General features: G+C 24.6%; 1 protein-coding gene across 4 annotated transcripts; it reads right to left on the reverse strand.

Annotated features, from left to right (window-relative positions):
* Positions 1 to 468: 468 nt before the first annotated feature.
* LOC122531867 lies at positions 469 to 9,760 on the reverse strand. Of its 4 annotated transcripts, none has more exons than XM_043660140.1 (4): positions 9,530 to 9,758; positions 4,712 to 4,716; positions 3,794 to 4,035; positions 469 to 1,404 (listed from the first exon to the last, which is right to left on the reverse strand). In XM_043660140.1, exons 1-4 carry the CDS (start codon positions 9,578 to 9,580, stop codon positions 1,172 to 1,174), a joined length of 531 nt encoding a protein of 176 aa, XP_043516075.1. In that variant the 5' UTR covers positions 9,581 to 9,758; the 3' UTR covers positions 469 to 1,171. The 4 variants fall into 4 exon arrangements, with proteins under 4 accessions (XP_043516075.1, XP_043516076.1, XP_043516073.1 ...); XM_043660138.1 differs by having other exon boundaries at positions 911 to 1,407; positions 9,530 to 9,750; XM_043660141.1 differs by lacking the exon at positions 4,712 to 4,716 and having other exon boundaries at positions 3,794 to 4,030; positions 9,520 to 9,760.
* Positions 9,761 to 23,660: the final 13,900 nt, after the last annotated feature.

Consider the following 23,660-nt stretch of genomic DNA (forward strand, 5'->3'; position numbering starts at 1 on the left):
ATCATAAAATTAATATCATTAAAAAATTTTAGAAATTAATTATATTGTTAGACATTTTTTAGTTATATATTTTCCAATTCTTTTTTTTTTAGAATTGAAGTGCACAAACAAGTATAATATATCAATAATAAAACATACTTACTTTACATATTTTTATGTACCCTAAAATTCAGTTAAATAAGAAGTTAATTAGTGCATTGAAGTTTTTGGTTGCTGTACTTTAAATTAAAGGTTATTTTAAAAATGTTGTAATAAACGGTGTATGAATATTATATTTGGCTTCTTTTATGTTTCTTCTCAGTGTTATCATTTTGCTCTACATTTTTCAATGTATAGAGATCAAAATTTTTATTTCTGGTGTATCTTTAATTTTTCTACAAATTGAATTTTTAATGACAAGACAGTATTTCTCTCTCTCTCTCTCTCTCTCTCTCTATATATATATATATATATATATATATATATATATATATATATTTATTTATTGCTCATGACAATTTTCAATAATATCATTTTCAATTATATTCGATCTTATGAAGCTAATAGCGTTCTATGATATAAACATTGGCCAAAATTTCATGTTTTATAAGCTTCTTCTAAGTTTATATAATATAAGTATATAACATATATTTATATGTTGCGCGCTCAATGAATTGAATCGCAAATGCAATTTGATAAATACAATAAACATTCGAATATTTATGACACACATACCATCATCAATACAATCACTATAATGTTTTTTTAGTTGTTAAATATAACAAGTATAGACATGAACTTCTCGAATTCGATGTTATAAAATCTGCTGAACAATTTATTCTAGCCAATTCATGCTTCAACTATACGAAATAGGAAATTACCTGTTTCGTACGAAAAGTATAAATAAAAATTGTATAAAAAGATTAAGAAATACACGGAAAAATAATTTATTCGTTATTCCCAGAGATTGATCTAACAACACTGAATTTCAAATTTGTTTTCTCTTTCTTAGTTCATGCCGCAGGTATCCATTATATGATTCATACTCACGGCATAACGTGGAATATTTATGAACAATGTATATACATACGCATGTGTGTTTTCAAGTTTTAGAATACGCTATCGATTAACGAATAACATGTCTCTGAGGATGATTGCAATCAACACTCCGCAACTTCATATATTATAAAGGTTACGCGTTGTTATAAGAATAGCCCAGAACTAGAACTCCTAGAACGGACAACAGCGTGAGGAAAATTTTTGGCGAAATTGCAATCGAACTGTTGCAAGCGTCCTCCGTGCACAATTCACAGAATTCCAGTTTGTAATTATTGGCAGCTAACATCCCTTCCATCGTTTTGCATGGATCAATGTTCTCTGTCTTTGCTACTTGGCAATTTCTTACTGTGACACTTTGATTATTAGCTATTAAAATAAATAAATAAAAATTCCTTTTCTTACATTTGCTTATAGATAAACGATAATCAAAGCCTGGTGTAGATAAGATTTGCGACAAATTCGTATGTTGTTCAATGGACAAAAATAAAAAAAAAATCAACTTCTATGTTGGCATTTAAGAGCTTTATAGGAATGCTTCTAAATATGTATTAGAAATGTAAATTATGTTGTTAAAACCAACAAACAAGTATTAGCTATGTTTAAATACTTTGCGAGTTAAAAGTTTCTGTTGAAGTTTACTTTCCAATAATTAACCTAGCCTGTTTCATAAAAGTAAAAATTTTTTAGTCATATAAACTGTGTTATTGAAGCTAAATACTTGTCATTTTAATATTTTCTTGTTTTTTTTTTTTTTTTCATTTTCTTTTGAGGTCAAGTTTGAACGCTTTTGATCAATTTAATTAAGCTTTTAAAAAATACTTCTTAAAATTGTTCCATGATTTGGTGAAAACATGCGTATATATATTATGAAAAAGATGATGCAAAAATTAGCCCCCACTTGTTTCTTAATTTTTAATAATTTCTTTTCCAGCGACGACCTATTACGAACAAATCCATTTTCAACATATATATGATTTTCAAAGAAGAAAAAAAGGGAAGTTTTTTTAAATTTCATAGTTTCATTAACTACATACAAGAAAAACTCAAAATACAATAATTTTTTAAAATATGTATAAACAAATAATTGAAACCCAAAATATAATTTCTATTCATAATTTCTATTGACTGAATAGCACATTGTCTGCAAAACAGCAAAAAAAGACTATAATAACACATTTTTAGTAATACGATAATAAATATAATAACAGTTGTTGTAATAATTGTTAAAATTATAATATTTAATTCGCTACGATTTAATTATACTGATTATTTATAAAAAAAAGTTTCAATCTATCAAATAAACACTGATTTATCAAAATATGGTTGGATAAATTATAAAAATCTGAAATATGATTTTTGTTCTGAAATCCCATTAGCTGTGCGATGCACTGGTGCGGTGCAATAATGCTACTGCAATATTGAAGCAATTTACACGAAAATTCTAGTATCAGCCAGGCAGGCAGTATATCCACTAAAATAGACGCAGATATTGTTTGACCGCGAATAAACAGTCGCAATACCAAGCAATTTTATATAGATCAATTCAGACAACCCGTTTGCGGTATTTTGAACGTAATGTTTTTTTGGATAAATGAATGCAAAACTTGATGGCAAATTAACGCAAAACGTTAGTATGAATTGCAAAAAAAAAAAAAAATGGACACGTAAACTGGTGAATTTGTCGCAAATCCCTCGTCTACTTTAGGCCTAATATTGATTATTGAATAATATCGCACACCAGCGACGAAAGTGCCACAATTCGAAAAATATGATTTTCAAATCAGCACTATGAGAATGTTGTAGAGACATTTCTTGATCAATTATGAAAACCCTATTCTTCATAATTAAAGCAATAGAAAGCAATTATTTCGGTTTTTTTTATTTATGTATTCCATAAACATTCTATAAATGTGTTCTGTTATGAATTTCATCTTGATTAACACTATAAACAATGATCTTTAGTGTATAGTGATCAGAAACTATTTTTCACTTTTTTTCGGAAAATTTATCTTTTTGAGTTGCAAGTTACTTTCGTCGCAAGTGTGTGATATGATAGAAATAAAATAAAAATAGTATATTCGAGATGTCTTAAATAAGTAAATTCATTTAGACATTTACTCAATTATCGATGATAGAAAAAAATTTTTTAAACAAAGTTTCATCACATAACTTTTCTGTAGGTGGACATGTAGAGGTTGAAAGTCAATTTTAATGTTTCAAATGGAATCATATGTTTTTAAATTCACTAATTGATGCAGTTCAAAAAGTATTACTTATATACGTCGAATTATTTGTTTAAGAAATAGTTTACTTCAATTTTTATATAAAATATATAAAAGATAAAAATATTATATAAAATATAAAAGATAAAAATTTGAACATTATTGATCGTATTTCCTTGTTTTTTATATGATATGCCTTCTGAAATCGTTCAATCTTTTTATTACCAATAGTTTGACAGATTTTCAAATGAATCAATTTAAATGAAATTTCTTTGTATAATAAAAATATAATAAAAATAAAAATAATAAGTAATAGAATGTAATAAAAATAAAAAATAATAAGAAATAGAATAATAGTAGAAGAAAATAATAGAATAAGTATCTATATATAAAAAATTTAAATAATAATTTTAACATTTAAATGTAAAAATAATGGCGAAAATATAAAGCAACAAATGTTCGTTTATCATTCTCCCTCTCGTATTCGTGCATTCACCTGGTAAACTAAGTATTCTATAGTTTAAATAATTTACCCCGCATAATCATTTTAGCACAGGCCATCATTGGAACAACAGATAGATGATGTTGTGAATCGTCAACGTCGAAAATTGGAGCTATCGACCTTAACATAGTGTGTTGTTGAATATTATGTTTCCAATCCAGCATCGAATTTAAAGTACATTCCACAAGTTGAATATTGTGTGCTTGAGGGTCTATTTCACAGCCAGGATTCTTTGTCGAAACACACATGTAGCATCTTAAATTCTTATCTGTAAAAAAACAACTACTTATAATAAAAATTTTATTGTTGTAGAAATAATTTTAAATAAAATTACAGTTCAATTCCGTTTATATTAACTTATGGATGAACTTTATATAAACAATAATTTATATAATTGGAATTCATATAACAAGAGTCCTCTACTAGTGAAGAATTTAGATCCAAATAAAAAAAACAGATTCAATCAGCAAGAGTTCATAACAAGCATGGGCATTATTTGAAAAATGATTACTTAAATAATGTATTATCTTATTTGACTCGATCTTATCTTTGGTACTATATTTGAATAAATAAATGATTTTTCTTTAAATTATTTAACCATTTAATTATAAAAAAAATTTTTTTCATTTTATTTTGTACTTTATATCTGTTACTTCAAATAATTCTAATTTTAGTTATAGTTTAGTTTATAAATTTCACCTTGAGATTATTTGTTATTTTATTTCAATAAATTAATCTAAACAAAAGATTATTTGCAAATGATTTATTTGATATAGACTCAAGATAAAGTTACTTCTCTTAAATTTTGTAAATTAAAAATATCTACAAATTTTTTATCTGTTGAATAAATAAGATATTAAAACATTTTAACTTTTTTTTTCTATAAATTGCACTCTGCAAATTCACTTTTCATTTTCATTTCATTTCACTTTTTTTCATTATTCTCTCACGATCCTTCGTTTTAGCGATTGTGCTAGTTATTGAATATTTTTATATGTCTCTTCTCAATAATATTTGGCATATTTCATACATGTTTGAATTAATATTTGCAAAATAAAATAACGGTTGTTTATTTCATCTTTTTTTGTTCTAATAAGAAACTTTATTACTTAAGAATCAAAATAATTCGTTGCTTTTTTATTATTAAATTGATATATTTTGCACTTGCAATGACATAACTTGAAAAAGTAGTCACAAAAATCTACAAATATCACAAATGTTTGTAGAAGAGTAAGAATATTAAACATTTCATAGGAACTAATTTATTTGTTAGTTAAACATTATTTTGATTCTGTAAGGACGATATATTTATTTATTAAACAAAACATGAATAGATATTATTATTTAATTTATATTATATAATACAAAACATAAATATATAAATATAATCGATTAGTATAAATCTAGTATAACAATACACAAGTATATAAAAGTGTACAAAATGTTCTTATTATTATTTTAATTACAATCAAAAAATAAATTTTATTTGCTTTACTCCATACATGGTAATTATATGGAGATTCTTATTTTTATTTTAAACGAAAATAAAAAACATTTCAATACTTTACATAGCCAAAATTAGTCAATATTTTGGAAATAGTCTAATTTTAACTAATAAATTAATTAAGGTTAATTAAAAAAATATCCAAGACTCTTCTTTTTCTTTAAATATTTGAAATTTAACTAATGTCAACTTTTACAACTGATTGCATGTGTATATCTTCCAGGAAAAGAATAACGAAATAGATTTTAAATATAATTAGATATGAGTTTGTTTATCAAAACAAAAAGAAACGGTAATTCAAAATAATGTACTTTTCATCACAATAAGCTACATGTACAGAATATAATAACATATAAATGAATAAAATTTTCATAATTGCTCCAGAAGAAGCGTATCATAGTAATGATTCAAAAACCGCATTTCTAAGTTGTCTCACTTTTTATGCAAGTGTGAGATATATTCACGATTAAGAAGCTCAAGTAAAAATGTTTTTAAAACATATGTGACATTATTATTAAACAATTTTTTGTTTACTAAATTTAATAACGATAATAAGAGTGATAACGATAAGAGTGAAAAGTACTTATTTTATAGCTATTTAAGTAATTATTAAATTAAATTACTGTCATCGTAGTGGCTACAAAAAATATTTGCACACCATTCTATTTATTATAACACTTATGTACCTATTCATCAATTAGTTTAAGTATGTTAAATTCCGTATTTTTGTATATTTCATATGATTGAAAAAATTTGAAATTGCGAAAGTGAAAAACCTGTCAAAGGAAACACTTCATCGTAACCGAAAAGTAAATATCACGTACAAATAAATGTAAATCAAGAAAAGATTGGAATAATTATTCTTGAAAATAAATCGTATATGAATAAAATCTTCTATTATTTTCCAGTGTATATGTATAATGCATGTATTTCCTTAGAAAAATATTCCATTCTTTTAGATTATAGTGCATTTCAATTCAACGATTGTTTGTTCTCCAGAAGAAGTAAATAATCTATTTTCGCCTGGTAGACGCCTTTATGACGCCGTAACTGACGCAACGTTTTCTACTGTCGCACATAACTCTAATAAACCAATGGACGGAGCTTGCGTACCGTGAGAATGTTTATAAACGAGCGTACATTTCCAATGTCTCGTTTTCAAATACACGCATGTTCTGTGTAGTTATTATTTGGGTCGCACTATCATGGCGCCAAGAGTCGCGACATTACATTACTCACCCCTACGGAGTGAGCGAATTGTTCTACGGGGTGTCTTAGCTGAAGGAGTTGACCTAGCTTTTCTTTTTTATTTTTAATATTATGGACAATATTTTTAACGCAATAGATAGACTGTAGATTTTTATGCAAATTCGCATTTTTCTGCATCCAATTATAGAAATTGAGTTTAAAGACTTATTTTAATTTCAAATGTTTAGAGACTTATTTTAATTTCAAAATGTTTTATAATATTTTGTATATTTACATTCTGTGCATTATTGAATTTTTAAATTTTACATAAATACATAAAAATCAGCAGTCTAATCATGGATCTTTCTATTTTTTTTTTTTTTTTTCAAAAGCATCAACACTTTTCATTAAAAAACATGTATTTTTTTGTAGGCTCCAGCAGGCGAAAAAATTACCTTTTGAATATGCCTAAATCATAATTTTCAGATGATTGGTTACTAAAGATGCGATGAAATTGTAAGACAAAAATCATTAGATGTGTACTAATTGTGATATCAACACGATGGTTGCTCAGCTTATTATTCACGGAAAACTTGTCAAAAAATGCTGAATCTATAATTTGGCCAGTACGTTCACTGAATAATATTTTCTAAAAGAATGAAATACACACTTCCTACATAAAACGATGTCGATAAGCTTGAGAAACATTTAGAAAAAATACAAAACTTTTTTTTTCATAAAATTCGTCTTTAAAAACTGTTTATATTGTATTCAGAACATTTTCCATGACATTAAAAACAAAAGAGATAGTTAAGTGATCATTTTTCAGCACTCTGTATAATTTGAAGTTCGACAAACCGTAATTAATTTACTATCTTTCTGGTCTTGAATTATTTGGAGTCGACTTCAATACTCGCAATGCAAGAATAATAATTTTCTATCCATATAATTATCTGTTAAATGTACATTAAATGTTATTGCTAAAATAATTAATAGTTCTATTAACAAATAAAATTAAAGATAGAAAAATGTAAACATAATTACTATATACACGATAACGTGTGAATTATTATTTTACAATAATAATGAATTAATTATTATTTTGAATAATAGAATTTCTGTGCAATAAAAATAAAACGATTAAAAGGTTTAATAATTTATTATAAATACTTGAATGTATCAATATCGAATAATTAAATTCCTTTTTCATACCTATTTCGAAAGTAGAAATACATTTATTATTTCATTGTAATCAAGAAAATGTATATTATAAAATTTGCATAGTTTTATGTGAATTATTATAGTATAATGAAAATAATTTTATTCTATGCACATCGTCAAGGACATTGATGATTTACTTAAATGACAATGATATTTATTTAAAATAAAATTGTATAATTATTAATTTTAGCTTTATCGCTATTGCTGACACTTGATTTTAATCTCAATTTTAGTTTCTTTAGTTTCTTTTTTTTCGAAAATGTTAATGAGATAATAAAATTAATTTCTTTTTTTTAAATAAAATGTATTTTATTTATTTGTAAATGATAGTTATTTTATCGATTCCATAAATTGAAATTATACTATCATAAGCTGAATTAGTAAAGTTAGTATAGAATTACCTACATAATGTTAATAGATCATTGAATTTATTTTCGAAAGAGCTCTCATTCACTAGTAAACAAATAATTATAATTTTTAAAAGATATTTAGAAAATGTTTTCTAAAAAAAAGGTTCCGTTAATCTTATGATTAATCTTGTAATTAAACTTTTGCAATAACGTAAAATTATATTTCTATATGATCTCATAAAATTATATAATTTCATCGGAAACATTTTGCCGAATTTTTATATTACTGTGGAAATACTACAGGTATTATCTGCTAAAATTAGATGGCTAGTTTTTTTTCTGCATTCACGCGTTTTTTATTGCTAATTTGAATGTCTGACAATAAAAACTTTGATTTTTCTAAAATATTATAACTAATAATTATTAGCTGCAATTTCTAATATGTTTATATGTAATATAAATATGTTACTAATAATAAATATTAGTATAAATGTACTAATAATAAATATCGTATATGATGTGTATACACAGGTTATATATCTCAGATTTTTCTCGTCAAACAATTTTAGAATAAAAGAAAATATCATATAATGATAGAAAGCAATAAATATCATGTAATAATAAAAGCAAAAGATATCATTTAAATATAGATTTATAAATATTTTTACTATAAATATTTTACTAAGAAGTTACGAAACTTTCAGTTACTTAACTTTTAAGAAGTTATTTAAAAATACAGAATAACAGTTTTTTTCTTTAATAAAATGATTACATGATAGATCGAACAAGATTCAGTATCTATCTCTCAATATCGACAAATATTTATCAAATAAAAAATAACTAAGTCTTACAAATTAATATATAGGAATTGTAATGTATTTAAAGAAATTTAAAAAGATCAACAAAAGTTCCTAATGTAATGAATTTAAATTTTCATAAATGTCAATTCTGTTTTTGTAAAATCAAACAATACTATGAAACGTAATTAATATAATACATATATGTATATTTTTATGCTTTTTCAAACGAAAAAGAAAATGTATTTTACATTCCTATTATAAATTTTCAATAAAATACAATTTATATTTATAATTTTTTGTTACTCATAGAATATGCAAATATTTGACGAAGAAAACTCATACTCTGTGTATACATATAATAAAATAACACACACATATATATATCATTTTGTTTACCCGTCTTTTAAGTTATATTTAAACTGTATATTATAAAGTACCATTTAAGTATTACTATAAAAGTATAAAGAAGAGTATTAAATATATATGAAAGTAATCAGAATATGAAAGTAATCTAAAATACGTAATATATAAATACACAATTTACAGAGTACATTAAATAATTTATATAATCAGCGTATGTAATCGACAATCTTTCATTTCACTAACGTTTCACCATTCTATTCCAAAGAAAAATCGTATTATTAAATCTTTTTCGCATTGTTTTGTGGAAAAAATAAATTGTTGGAATAATCACCTGCACAGACCGCCAACACGAACGCGAGGGTAGCAATTAGCACTAAGATCCTTCGATACATCCCGGAAATAGTTAGTGAATGGCAAGCTTTCTCCTGAAGAAGTTTACTCTCGGGAAGCAGAATGCAAACTGCGATTCGTGACGGAGGGTGAAGCACTGGCACAAGGAAGGGTTGTCGTCGAGTCGACAGCCTGATCACGAGTATGAGATTGCGAGGTTCGCCACTCACCACGCCACTCACCGCGCTCCTCTCCTCTTTTCACCACGCCTCACTGTTTTTCTCCTCTTCGCCACAGATCGTATAATAGCGCAAGTCGCGTGGTGATTTAGCTTTCCTTTCTCTTCCTGTAAATCTCTCTTCTAGATCGTTCGACATAGATCAGCGTTCACATGAATCAAAAGGTGATTCAAAATTCAAGGTGATTATTTTCATTTATGAAATATTTCTTTCGAGCCATACTGCTGCAGCTTTTTCTATCCTGTAACACATAAAACCTTATATGCTAGTGTATAAAATTTGTCATGCAGACAGAGTTTTAAATTAAGATAGAAATAACATTAATAATTTTAATATGGAACACATGGAACACATGGAAAGACAGAGTTTTAAATTAAGATAGAAATAACATTAATAATTTTAATTTTAAATTTGTCATGCAGACAGAGTTTTAAATTAAGATAGAAATAACATTAATAATTTTAATATAGGAAAAACGGAGAGAAATAATTGAAAATAAAAAGAAATATAACTTGCATAATAAATAGTATAGCAATATAAATCAAATATCTAAATATTTTTGCAGTGTCAAAAATAAAATTTCCTCTTTACAGTTCAATATTTAAAAAACTATATGAGATAAATATTGAAATAAATAAAATATTTACATTATCTAGGGATTACAGATTAATATATGATTTTATTTAAGTAAAATATATTCTTAAATATAGTGCAAAAAATATATTTAAAATATAGCGCAAAATAACTGAAATTATGTTATAATGTAATGTTTGAATCAATATTTACACATTTTAACAGCTTATTGAAAGATAAATGTAAGAACACTCACTTCCTGGTTTACTTTTTTGCTGGAATTTTTATTGCGTCAGTGCACTATCTATTTGCAATTCCTTGTACAGTAAAATTTACTTTTTAAGTAAAAAACGTATCGATTGATGGTACATTCATTGGTAATTATTTGCGAAGAAACACACCTTACGACCTTCAAATATATCATCAAAGTCAATATCCTGAATACCTACATCTAATCTAATCTAGTTTTTTTAACTTTAGTTCCACAAACAATTTGATTTGATTTTATGTTAGGCTTTGGTTAGGTAATAAATAAAAAAAAATTTATTTATTAGAATTTATGTAATAATAAATATTTATTATCTTTTAATTTTATATTGTTATTTATATATGTATATTATTATATTTTTATATTTATTAGTATTAAAATTTCGCTCATAACATTTATGCATGCAATTATAAGGCTGTTATAATCGTATTATCAACGAAACAAAAATTTTACTATTTACCTAACAAAGCCATAACAAAGCCACTTATAATGTGTTCTTACTATAAGATTATATAACATATTCTTATTATAAAGTTCCACATTACTTCTACTGTTTCTTTCCTTTTAATATTAACAAATAATCTAAATCTCACAGATAATCTAAATCTCAAATATATCATTCCAAATCAGAATTTAACACCTAAAATAATACATACGCTGTCCTTTAACATATTTTAAATATAATCTTACGTTTGATTGATTCAATTTTGAAAATTAGTTTGGAATGTTTATTATTTATTGCAGAAACTTAGAAAAGTTGTTAATAACACGAGTATTAAAAATTTGTCTCCAAAAAGTTAAATCGCCTTTGTTTGGAAAAAGACGAACGATATCAGAACGGATGTACGACGTTAAACGATTTTTGGCAAAGTCGCAAAATTCTTCTCTAGCTGTGACCTCCGACCGCGCAGATTATTAAGGCTGTCACCCACTTAATGGCACAGCACATGAGGCATCAGACCAACACTGAGAAACGTTAAAATTATTATAGGTAGTTTGAATATAAATACGTCCACTTATACGCAACAGCATGGTATCCAGATCATCTAGATTCGGTGACATTCTTGGCATAAATGTTTCCACGATCAAACAACCACCTATCGGTTATTATACTGCTAGTATAGTGGCAATAAGATGATTATATATTGATAACGTATTATAATGTTATTTTTCGCGTAATAGATAATGAAGAATTAATAAAATTTATTTTTATGTGGTGAAAATTTCATAAACTTTCTGCTCACCTTAAAGTAGATAGATAATTTATTTCAATGTAAAATATAAAATTCATTGCCAATTTTCTTAATTATTCACTTTTGTGTATACCTAATGTTCTCTTCTTTTTCTTCTTTTCATCTTTCCTGTTATTTTTCTATTTTAATACTGAATTCTAATATTTTTTATGGACTATATTACAGTCATTCATGAAAATATTTAAATATTTACTATAGAAAATTCGTATGAATATACTTATATGCACAAATTAGTTCAACTTTTAGATTAAAAGTTAATAATGTAGAATGCTGTAAATTAGCAATGTAAGTTTGAGGATCAACATTGAAACATATCATCATTGAAAAATGAAAATTTACATAAAAGAGATTCTACTGTGTTACATTTTAACATTTTATATCTCGACGATACTTAAAAATACTTTTTATAAACGCTTATATCATTTTAATGTAGCAGCAATTCATAGTCTATAAAGACATATGAATTGAAACGTTCTTTGTATATTGTACGTCTTATTTTTTCCAGTTTACTATTTGAAATATATATAATAAGTAGAACCTTTCTTATGTATATCATTTTATGCAAATGTCTTAAAGTTTGAATATTATATTATCGCAACATTCTTTAAAAAAAAAATATCGAAAAATTAGTAGTTTCTTTCTTTACCTTTTATAAAATTAAAGTTAAAATATTTCCTAAATTAATAATTTTTCAACAATACATGAGTAATACTTTTCTATAGAGAATGTTGAGCTGCGTCGACTAATAAATTAAGAAATATATAATTCTATTTAAGAATGTGAAGATGATCTCTGAAACTCTCTGAAATTCCTTCATCTATGACAAATTAATTACTGTCTTGTTAAGGTCCACTTTATACTAAATAACTTTCGTTAAAATAATTTTTTCATATTTTCAAAAATAATGAAAATTCTGAAATTAAATTCTGATACACTCTATATAATATCTTCTGTATAACATATAAATATATTCAAGAAAATTTTCTATAAGTGTTATAGCTTCTTATATAGTATCTTCTTATATAATATCTTTTTAAAAAAGTTATTTAAAAAAAGATCTGAATTGATGTTAGATATGCGGCAAGTGGCAAGGTTGCATAAGCAATTGAACGTTATCAGTCTGTTATTGAGCTGTAAAACAATCTTCATTGACCGTTTCTAATTTCTAATTCATGCTTCAACGTTTAATTTATGAAATCCATGGCTGATCACATTTTATAAATATTAAATAACATTTTATAACAACAAATACAATGAAAACTATTTTCACAGCTGATAAATAATATTGTTAGCAATACGATATAATAATAATAATATAATATTTTTTCAAGAGTTCATTTATTGTAATAATAAAAATTTGATAATAAAAATCTTTATGTGTTATTATTGCGCGTTACAATGCAAGTATTAGCTAAAATTATTTCTGATTTAAAATGAAAAAAATGAAATTACAATGAGAAATATTTGATTATTATTAATTTATCATTTGCGATGATTAATACAGATGTGTTAAAATATATGATAAAAAATATTGAATTATTATCATCAATCGGATACTTTCTTATTAATCCACAGATAAAAAAGGAAAACTTTAAAGCAAAAGTTGAAAGTACATTTGTATGATTTGTTAATGCTTTCTTACTTTTTATTTTTATATGAAATTAATTTAGCCATTCTAAACATTGTGCGGCAAAGCGAATGTTCCTCTTACATAATTAATACTGTTATTCTATTTTAAATATTTTTTAATTTAATTTAATCAGCCATAGTTTATCGTATTCACTATTAAAATTTATATGACATTTTCATTTATATAAAATACCTACATTTGTAGTACTTATCTATTTACTTATTTTACAATTTACATAATATATAATTTATATAATAATTATAGTCGAAGAACAACAAAACGAAAAATATTCAAAATATATACATAGTTTCGAAGTCTCTCGAAAAATGAAATCGATTCAAATGAAAATTTGAATTACTTTGAATATAATTCGATACTTTAATAACAACTAAATTGTTGAATTTTAAAAGTTAAATTAATTAATATTGGATTTTAAAAGTCAATATTAGTATTGTATGTTTTAATTCTTGACAGTTTTAAGGTTTCTGATAAATAATGAGTATTTAGTATTTTACCCCCATTTTCCAATTAATTATAATATGTAGTTTAAAAATGTATATAAATGTAAACTCAAACTTACCAAATTTTCTTTAATATGTTATGTCAATATTATGTTTGAAGCATTAAAAATGTTTGTAAAATATTGAATACTCATTCATTATGACCTCCAAGATATACAATCAAAACTTTCGAAAAATACCAAATCATACCTAAAACGAATTTTTTGCCGTATGCATATATTTGAAACAATTCTGAATACTTCATAGTCTATCATATACACAGTCTATCATATACATAGTGGTTCAAATGACATCCATTTAAGTTAATTTTATTTTATTTTATTTCTGCAAGTCTAAGCACTTCAAGATCATTACCCATTTTATTTATTATCTATTATATTATGAATTTGTTAAATCGTTCATCTTTTTTATATATTAGTTAATAACTCTCGAAATTTTCTATAAAAAAGTATTAATCTATGTATGTCTAAAAATTATTATTTTACGAGATATTTTAAGTTTATAGAACTTGTTGCATGAAAAGCAAGAATAATTCCTATCTTCCCATGTCTTGTATACAATAAATTTTTCATAATTGAAGTTAAAATATTTCCCAAATTAAATACTTTGTATACTTTTTTTTTTATAGAGAATGTCGATCTATGTCAATTAATGGATTTAAAAATATATGTTTCCATTTAAAAAATTGGAGATGATCTTAAAATCTTCAAAAATCTACCAAGTACGAAAAAGTCATTACTACCACATTATAGCCCTTTTTGTACTAAACGGCTTTTATTGACAAAATTATTTTATATCTCCGAAAAGAACAGATATATTTAAGTGCTAATTCTTATTAGATCAATACATATATACAGTAATATATATAAACAAAATGTGATCATTTATGTCGCCATTTAAAACCATAAAACTTATTTCATTATTATTATTTATTTAGTTTAAATTTATGAAAAAGCAACATCAGTTGTGTTTAATTTGAAATTTAACGTCAAAAAAATTGTTTTATAATCTTAAAATTCCATTAATAAAACTCCATTATGCTTGTTTTCCTATTAGCTTGGATATTGGAGGCTTCATTGTTACAGTGATCGAACTTCGCCAATAATTTAAATCTGTTGCTTGAATTGTTTTCTACTACTCATATTTGCTTTCATTACAAGAAAACTATTTGTACATTTATGGATTATGCATTATGCATGTTTTAGAGTTTTATAGTTCAACGAAAGTTCATCTTAGATTTATGCTTCCTATTGACCTCTTTCGTTCAAATGCCTTCAGCTTTTGAAATTTCCAAGATCACTTTGTTTTCTTTCGTTATGAGATAAGTTGAGAAGTTGCAGTTTATAAAATTGTGCTTGAATTTTTACTAGACAGCATCATTAATCGTGATTCAGTCATTTTAATCGGTTTTTGCAGTCAGATACGCCAATAGACTCGGTTCTTTCGTAAAATCAGTAACGGTATCGTAAAGAAAACAAGATAAAGAAGGAGAAAGATGAAAACGAGAGACGTCCGGCATCGCGGCGCCTATCCAGGACACGAACGACGCCGTCTAGCTCAGTTTTGAATTTAGCAATTACTATGAGATCTAGCACAGAGCTACTTCTTTATTTTTCTCATCACATTTTGCGAAATACTTCGAAAATATCCAAAATTATGAAAATTTAAGAGTATCAGGTTTCTAAATTTTTTGAGTATTACAAGAGTATCGTACAGATAATCCGAAATGCCTGAAATAATTAAATTACTTCAAAGAGGATATTACAATGTATCTAATGAATATATTACAAAGATGAATACGTTATTAATTTGTTACATTTCATTTAATATTAAACTTTTAAATTTTTATTAATTTTAATAAACACTCAGAAGATTAAGATATTTTTAAAATATACCAAATGTGATTATCACATTTTGTAACTTTGAAAATAATTCCAAATTCTAACATATGAGATTATCACATTTTACAAAATATTCCAAATTATGAAAATGTGAGATTATGATGTTCTGTAAGATACTTTGAAAACATTTCGAATTGCAAAAATGTGAAATTAACACATTCTTTAAGATGTTTCAAAAGTATTCCAAATTGTAAAACTGTAAAGAGATATTTTTTATCAATTGTAAGAAATTTTAATAATTGTTTATTGATAGTTTATTGACTCACAATTTTTTAATCTGTTATGAACATCAACTTTCAACCGACGATATTAATTCTTAAAGCAAAATTTTTCGTTAAAAAAAGAAAGAGTAAACAGAAGACAAAATATTAATTATGGTCGTTGAAACATATCAAAGAATAAAAACAATTCTTTTATTTGAAAATATTCTTTAAAATGTGCAACATATTTTCTAATTGTATAATCCTTCTTCTGTTGAGAAATATATTTTGAAATATTATTGGCGAATTATAATTTTTTTAATATATAAATGTATGTATATATAAATATATACTATATATACTATCATTTTCATACTAATTTTTAATATAATTTTGTTGTATGTATAAATTTTGAATAAAGAAACACTAATATATAGAAAAAATGTCTTGTAAAATTATTATATTACATTAATTATCACGTTATATTATTATTACATTACAGTAGAACTTCATTTATCCGATCTCTTCGGTTATCCAAATGATTTTGTCCCATATACATATATATATATATATATATATATATATATATATACAAGTAATCTACAAGTAAAACATAAATAACCAATGTGATTCACAGTGATTTTGTTTTTATATAAACATGAAATAATAATTAAATAAGTAAGTTTCAAGGAAAATGAAATAGATTCATGAAATATTTGTCTCATGTATCGGATCTATCTTTTGATACTCTGGAAGCATTTTAATATCTTTTTCCATCAATTTACTAATTAAATATTGAATTTATAAAAATTTTTGCAAGATTTGCTTCTTTGCATTCAAAAATCATTTTAATATCATAAATTATTTTTATTTACATTTGCTATATCTAAATTATTATCTGCAAGATTTGCTTCTTTGCATTCAAAAATCATTTTAATATCATAAATTATTTTTATTTACATTTGCTATATCTATATTAAAATTATTTTTATTTACATTTGCTATATCTAAATGTTAGTCATATCAATATGTACATATAGTATCACCTGTAATATCAATATATGAGATCATCCCATAACAGTATGATACGTATGTATGTACAGTGAGTTACTTCGAAATCGTACACCCAAAAATGATCGATGTTTAAACTGTTACAAATTCGCGAAAAAACGCTGTACAAAAACCAACTAAAGCTTATTTTAATTTATTTTTTATAAAAGAACCTTTTTATAAAAAATACAAGAAAACTAATAACGAGAAATATTCTTGTTGAAGCTATTAACTTTTTATCTAAAATAAATTTGTTATTTGATTAACTATTATTCATATACGATTCAGATAGTAAATCTATTCATATTCTAAAGAAAAAAAAACTTTTGAAGCTTATAGCTGGATCATTTTATATATAAATAATAAGTAATAAAAATAGGAATAGAGAAATTTAATTTAAGTATCTCGAAAGTACATATCAAAGTAGATTATATTAAAATCGTCCCTAATTTATTCAAATTTATTGGGACAAATTAAGCACAGTTTATGCACATGTATATATGTATACGTATGAATCCATTCTGATGATGAAAAAAGCATTATGACAAACTAATAAATTCGAGCTCAAAGTCGTATCAGCATTATGATACCCGATACTATAGTAACAAGTTACTCTCGAAGCTGAGAAATGTTCTGTAATGCAGATAATGGCTTTGGCATACGTTCAACGCGTGTTGAATATCGTTTTCGTAGACAATCAACAGAATTTTGAAACAGTGGACATGATTTCCGATTACGAATTAATAGTTAAACGATTTTAAAAAAAGATAAAAATGCTAATTATGATAAAGAATTAAAAATATTACAAACTCATTAAAGAAAATAAATTATCAGACGTTTATAGGTATGTGTTATTCATATATTATACATTGTATGTATCATATATTGCATATATTATACAATGTACGAAAAATTTTTATGTTCAACTCTGTCAAAAAAATTGAACCATAGAACTGAAAAGATGTGTTTTAATTGAAAAGAGGAATAGAATCTATTTATTTATGAATAATATGTTTAACAAATTTATCAGTCTAATGCCAATTTATATACATATATATGATTATTCATATATTGCTTTGAAATCCTTCACAATTTACTAATTATGATTATTAATTATCATTAATAAATTAATAATGATTGATGAAGATAAGTTAAAACTGATAAATAATTAATTATATATATTATAATAGTAAATGGTTATATTTTATTATTTTATTTATATAAATATTATATATATATATACATATGTATATACATAAGTATTATATATATATAACGGTTTTTAGCTTGTCCTTAATTATTATTATTATTAATAAGATAGAAAGAATTTCAAAATAATCTATTTTAATATACTGATATATAAATTAAATTAAATATCATACTAGGATACGAATTACTTACCAAATAATGTAATAAATTAAATGCACTATTATATACTCAAAATTTAATTTAATTTTATTATATTATTTAATATATATTAATATTATATTTTATTATATTATATATTATATATTCACTACCATATAATCACTACCATAAAAGAGTATGCATATAATTGTCTTCTATATACAGTATTTACTACGTATTTATATTTTAATGGCAAAAGAAAAGTTATAATTAACAACTAAAATTTTAAGATGAAATCTGCATTACGTTACATATCATGTGTTATGTTATTATTAATTATTAAATAAATACTACTAATTGTAAGTACATACATAACTAAGGAAAATCAACCAGAAAAGAGAAAAACATTATTTATCTTGTTTAATTTTATTTGTAAAATGATTTCATATTCTAAGAATATTCTTATCAATTCTTCATATTCTGTGTATGACATCACTCGTTGAAAATACTTCCATGAATCCTTTTAGTATATTGTGTTAATAAAAGCAGAATTCTGTGCTTCTTAGATATAAAAATTTGTTTTATGAAATTACGCGATAGCTTCTTACATTATGGAAATGTTCAATTAATGATATATTATTAATCATTAATTATATAATTATTCAAATTCATTCTTGTTAAATAAATGTAGATAAAATAAGTTAAATAAATAAAATATAACAAACATTTATTATTATTAAGGTAGTTGTAATTAATAATTTATTAATAAAATATTCGATTAAGTGAAACATATTAACTCAGCTTATGTCAAAAACTATCAAAATACAAAATTGACTCGGAGATTAAATTAAATGGGCTAATTGTAGCATTTAGAGTTATGTTTAAATACCATTAAACATCCGGTATATTAACACGTATCCTATTTAAACAATACTTGAACTTTAATTAGAGAGAAATCGGTTGTGTATAGATGGATGCATATAAAATTTTTGTAATCCAGAAGGAGGAATCGGTGCGCAATAATGAAAGCATAGCTGGTGAAAAGTACTGGGGGAGCGTCAGAATGCTCGGCGCCACATTGCTGCGACCCAAATAGTAATAATATTGTCGGCGAAGGAGGGTCGGAGACGCTGTTGTAAGTGATGGAGGACATGGAAGAATGACCGTACACCACCTACATTTGTTTGAATCTTGGACGTAGTCAGCCTTCTGCGTAATATTATTATTCGCTGCTTGAGCCGAAGATTTTACAAAGCCTTCACATCGACATTTTCATATGGCACTCATTTAATTTCCTATATACATACATATTTCCTTTGTCCTTCCGCGATGATAAATGTATTCGCATTTAAACAATTTAAAGATATGTACTTTTTTTTATGTATGTGAACACTTTCTTTATTCTTATATCTATTTGAGAAAAAGATATGAAATCTTTGATAAACTTGAATAAATTTTGTATATTTATACAAGAGAGAATATTCATGAAAGGCAAGAATAGTATGAATCTTGTTTGTCCTAGTCTTTCATATGATATTTATATAATTAAGATTAAAATATTTTCTAAACTAATAATTTTTCGACTTTAATTAATTCGGTTCAGGAGCTACGTTGATTAATGGATCAAAAAATATATTATTTCATTTAAAAAAACCGATATTCAAACTGAAGATAACCTTCATATTCCGATAAAAGAAGCAAAATAACAATGAAATAATTACAATATTACATGTCTTTCTGAAAATCAAGAAACTGTTGTTTGAGATATTTTTTCATGCAGCGAATTACTTACGATCAAAACGTTGTTACGAGAGTCGACCTATATATTTTACTAATAATTTATTAAATATAACATATCTTCTTCTCGTTTATACAGAATATACCGAAAATCATGAACCAAGTGATAATTCTACATGTAAAAATAGATCGAAGAAAAAGATAACATTTGTTTATTTGACTGATTTTGAACTCGATAAGAGAAAATACTTGACACAAGAATATTTTTTTACATTTTTTACATTTGAAAATAAGTCAAAAATGTTAAATAAAACTTGTTCATAAGGTGCTTTATTTCCCAGAAAATTTAACTTGAAAATTAGAAAAATATGCATGTTCAAAACCAATTTACAACTATAAATATTCAAATTGTACTCTCTTACGGAACCTTAAATGGAAAAATTTTATTCTGCATTTTTCACTTATTTTTGCATGCAGAGTAATTTTCTCGATTACTCACTCTTCTCCGATCTGGAATTAATTTATTTCGAAAAGTATAACTGTTTTGTAATGTAATTTGTAAGCTCGAGAATTTCTCTGCTTCTACAGTTCCGAGATAACTCGAGTTAATGAGGCAAGAAGTCAACCAAAATTCAAGTATACTTGACAAATTTTCAAATTCGTTTTCTCAAAAATGATATTTTTAATGAAAAAATTTCATTTCCTTTTTCTAACTTATTTTTGTAGAGTCATCTCTACTAGAAACTGAAACATCCAATTTTAATTTGTAAATGTGAATTACTCATTACACAAAAGAATAGTTCTAGTAAGAAATAAATGGTATCAAGGATTTGGTGTAAGTGGATTTTTTGTAAACGAATGCGTAAAGATCAAGGTCATCTCCATAATTTTAAATGGAATGATATATGTATATTTTACTAATCAATACAGTACATTATTTCGTATAAAATTTTATTAACTACAAGTTACTTATGTCAAAAAATCATTAGGTTAGAAGATATTTTAACCTTAAGTCTTTCATACATTTCATGCACATATTAAATAAAAATGAAGTTAAAATATCGACTAAACTAATAATCTTTCGACATACATAAGTTAATACTTTTTTTATGTAAAATGTCATGTTGCGTCAACTAATGGATCAAAAAATATATCATTATTTAAAAATTATATCATTGTTTAAAAATGTAGAGGTACTCTTCATATGATCTCTATGCATTCGTCTACAAAAAAGCTACTTACACCAGATTGTGATCTCCTTAAAACCATTTATTTTTTATTTGAACTATTCCTTTGTGTAATGAGTCTTTATTTCAACTAACTACCTATAACAAGTAGTATTAGTAGTAGTATTACTACCTATAACAGTAGTGATTTATAAATTTATAAATTAAAATTGAATACCTTGTATTCATAGAAGAATTGATCAGAAAATGTCGTTCAACAATGAGAATATAAATTATATATAGTGGATTCCATAAAAGTGAAAAGTGTCGAGATTATATCTTTAAACGGTAATTTATGTCCATATGATAGAAAGGAGAAAACAATTTTAGTTCACGCACGCACATATCGAGACTGTTTGCGTGGGATAGTGTTCATCGCGGGAAATATCCTGTTTTTCAGAAAAATGTCATATCGGGAAAGACATTAAGGGAGAAAGGAAGAAACTTTCCTCATGCTGATAAATCAGCCAACGACACTCGCGAAACGTTCCTTCGCGAAAAGTTTCACCAACCAAATGTAATAATAAGGATGACGTAGGCGGATGGTTGGAATGTAGTTTGTGATCGAACGATTGTTTCTAACAATTGGTTCTCGTCGTAAATTCGATGGGATAAACCGACTTATTCGTTCATACTACGATTGTATGTATTGATTTCATAATTAGGAATTTTAATTATTGTAAAAAATTTGCTTAGTTTAATTAACAATTTTATTATCGTTGATATAACTAACTTAATACAAAATTAGTAAAAATTAAAATCTTGTATTATATGGACTACGAATATTTTTATATTTTATAGTTTTTATAAATGGAAAATTTCACTTTATAAACGAAAAAATCTTAATAATCTTTTAATTTTATACTTTAAAAGCACAAGTAAAGAAGTGGTAAATTTGGAAGACACAAGAAATTATAATAAATATTATAAATATTCCGCTTTAGATATGTAATATATTTTACATACGTATATTTGTATCTTAGAAATTTTTGGAATCTTAAATTTTTCAAAAGGTATAAACATCTATTATTTTCTTATCCATTCTATTCTTACTGATTCTAAGTAATTGCTCAGGTTAGTTTATTTAGAATCTCATTATAAATTTCATTAGTAATTTCAGATTTGTTTGTATTATTATTAATAAAAAATTTTGAAATTTTGAGCATCATACTGTTTTTATGTATTTATAAAAAATTTAAAAACACAAACTTGCACAGAATATAGATAAAAGAATTAGAAGAATATAAGATATCCAAAATGTAAGTATGTTCTATAACATTTGGTACATGAAATAATCTTCTGTCAGGATTCTATCTTTTTAATTATATTTATATGAAGATCCACAATTTAGTGATTACACTAAAACACACAAACGTAATTAAGCACGATTTTTTCTTGCATTATAGTGTTAATATAAACTGAAATTCTGTATATCATCGTTTGAAAGTTTGTAATTCTTCTGAACCAAAGAACTTTGTACTGATACAATATAAATTTAATTAAGGTATTAAGGTATTGAAATAAACAAAATAGCTACATCACATATAACTATTAAGTAAATAAAAAGTAATGGGACATTATAAAAATAAAAAACAGATATAAAATTAAGTACAATGAGAATATCTCTAGTAAATTTATTAAACACAAGAATTAGTAAATTACATTATCTTTTCCCTACCTCATTATCTGTTCTCTTTTTCAATTATTTTTAATACAAATGCTTTATATGTAATGATTTATACAACATAGTTCATTTAAATGAGGTCACCTAAATATGTTTTCGAATTGTGAGGATACAAAAAATATTTCTTCCCTGTGAATAGTATCGAAAAATCTATTACTGGTAAGAATTTTTTTTTTTTTTAAGTCTTTTTTTCAAGAACTTTTTAAGGTCATTAATATTTTTCTCACATACAACTATTTTTTTTTTTTTTTTTTGTTGCATCGTGTAGCTGGTAAAAAAGTACCATTTATCATTTCAAAGTCATGTTTTTTACATATCTGTACTTTTTTATCGACTACAGGATGCAATAAAAAAAATATAGTTGTATGAGGAAACAACATCAATGACCTTAAAAAGTCCTTGAAAGAAATTCAGAAGAAAATTATACCAGTTATAAATTTTCCGATACTATTCACGACAGGTAAAAAATATTGTTTGTATCATCACAATTCAAAAAGATATTTAGGTGGCCTC

The sequence above is a fragment of the Frieseomelitta varia genome, unplaced genomic scaffold (genome assembly GCF_011392965.1).
Source record: "Frieseomelitta varia isolate USP_RPSP 00005682 unplaced genomic scaffold, Fvar_1.2 scaffold_418, whole genome shotgun sequence".
In the NCBI taxonomy this organism is placed as follows: domain Eukaryota; kingdom Metazoa; phylum Arthropoda; class Insecta; order Hymenoptera; family Apidae; genus Frieseomelitta; species Frieseomelitta varia.

Bases quoted from the DNA above. Each gene is read 5' to 3' on its own strand.
- LOC122531867 (XM_043660139.1), bottom strand. From the start codon at position 9,580: ATGTATCGAAGGATCTTAGTGCTAATTGCTACCCTCGCGTTCGTGTTG. The intron at 4,031-9,519 runs GTGATTATTCCA...GTTTTTTTACAG, and splicing joins CGTGTTGGCGGTCTGTGCAG to ATAAGAATTTAAGATGCTAC. The intron at 1,408-3,793 runs GTAAATTATTTA...TATTTATTTTAA, and splicing joins TGCTAAAATGATTATGCGGG to TAGCTAATAATCAAAGTGTC.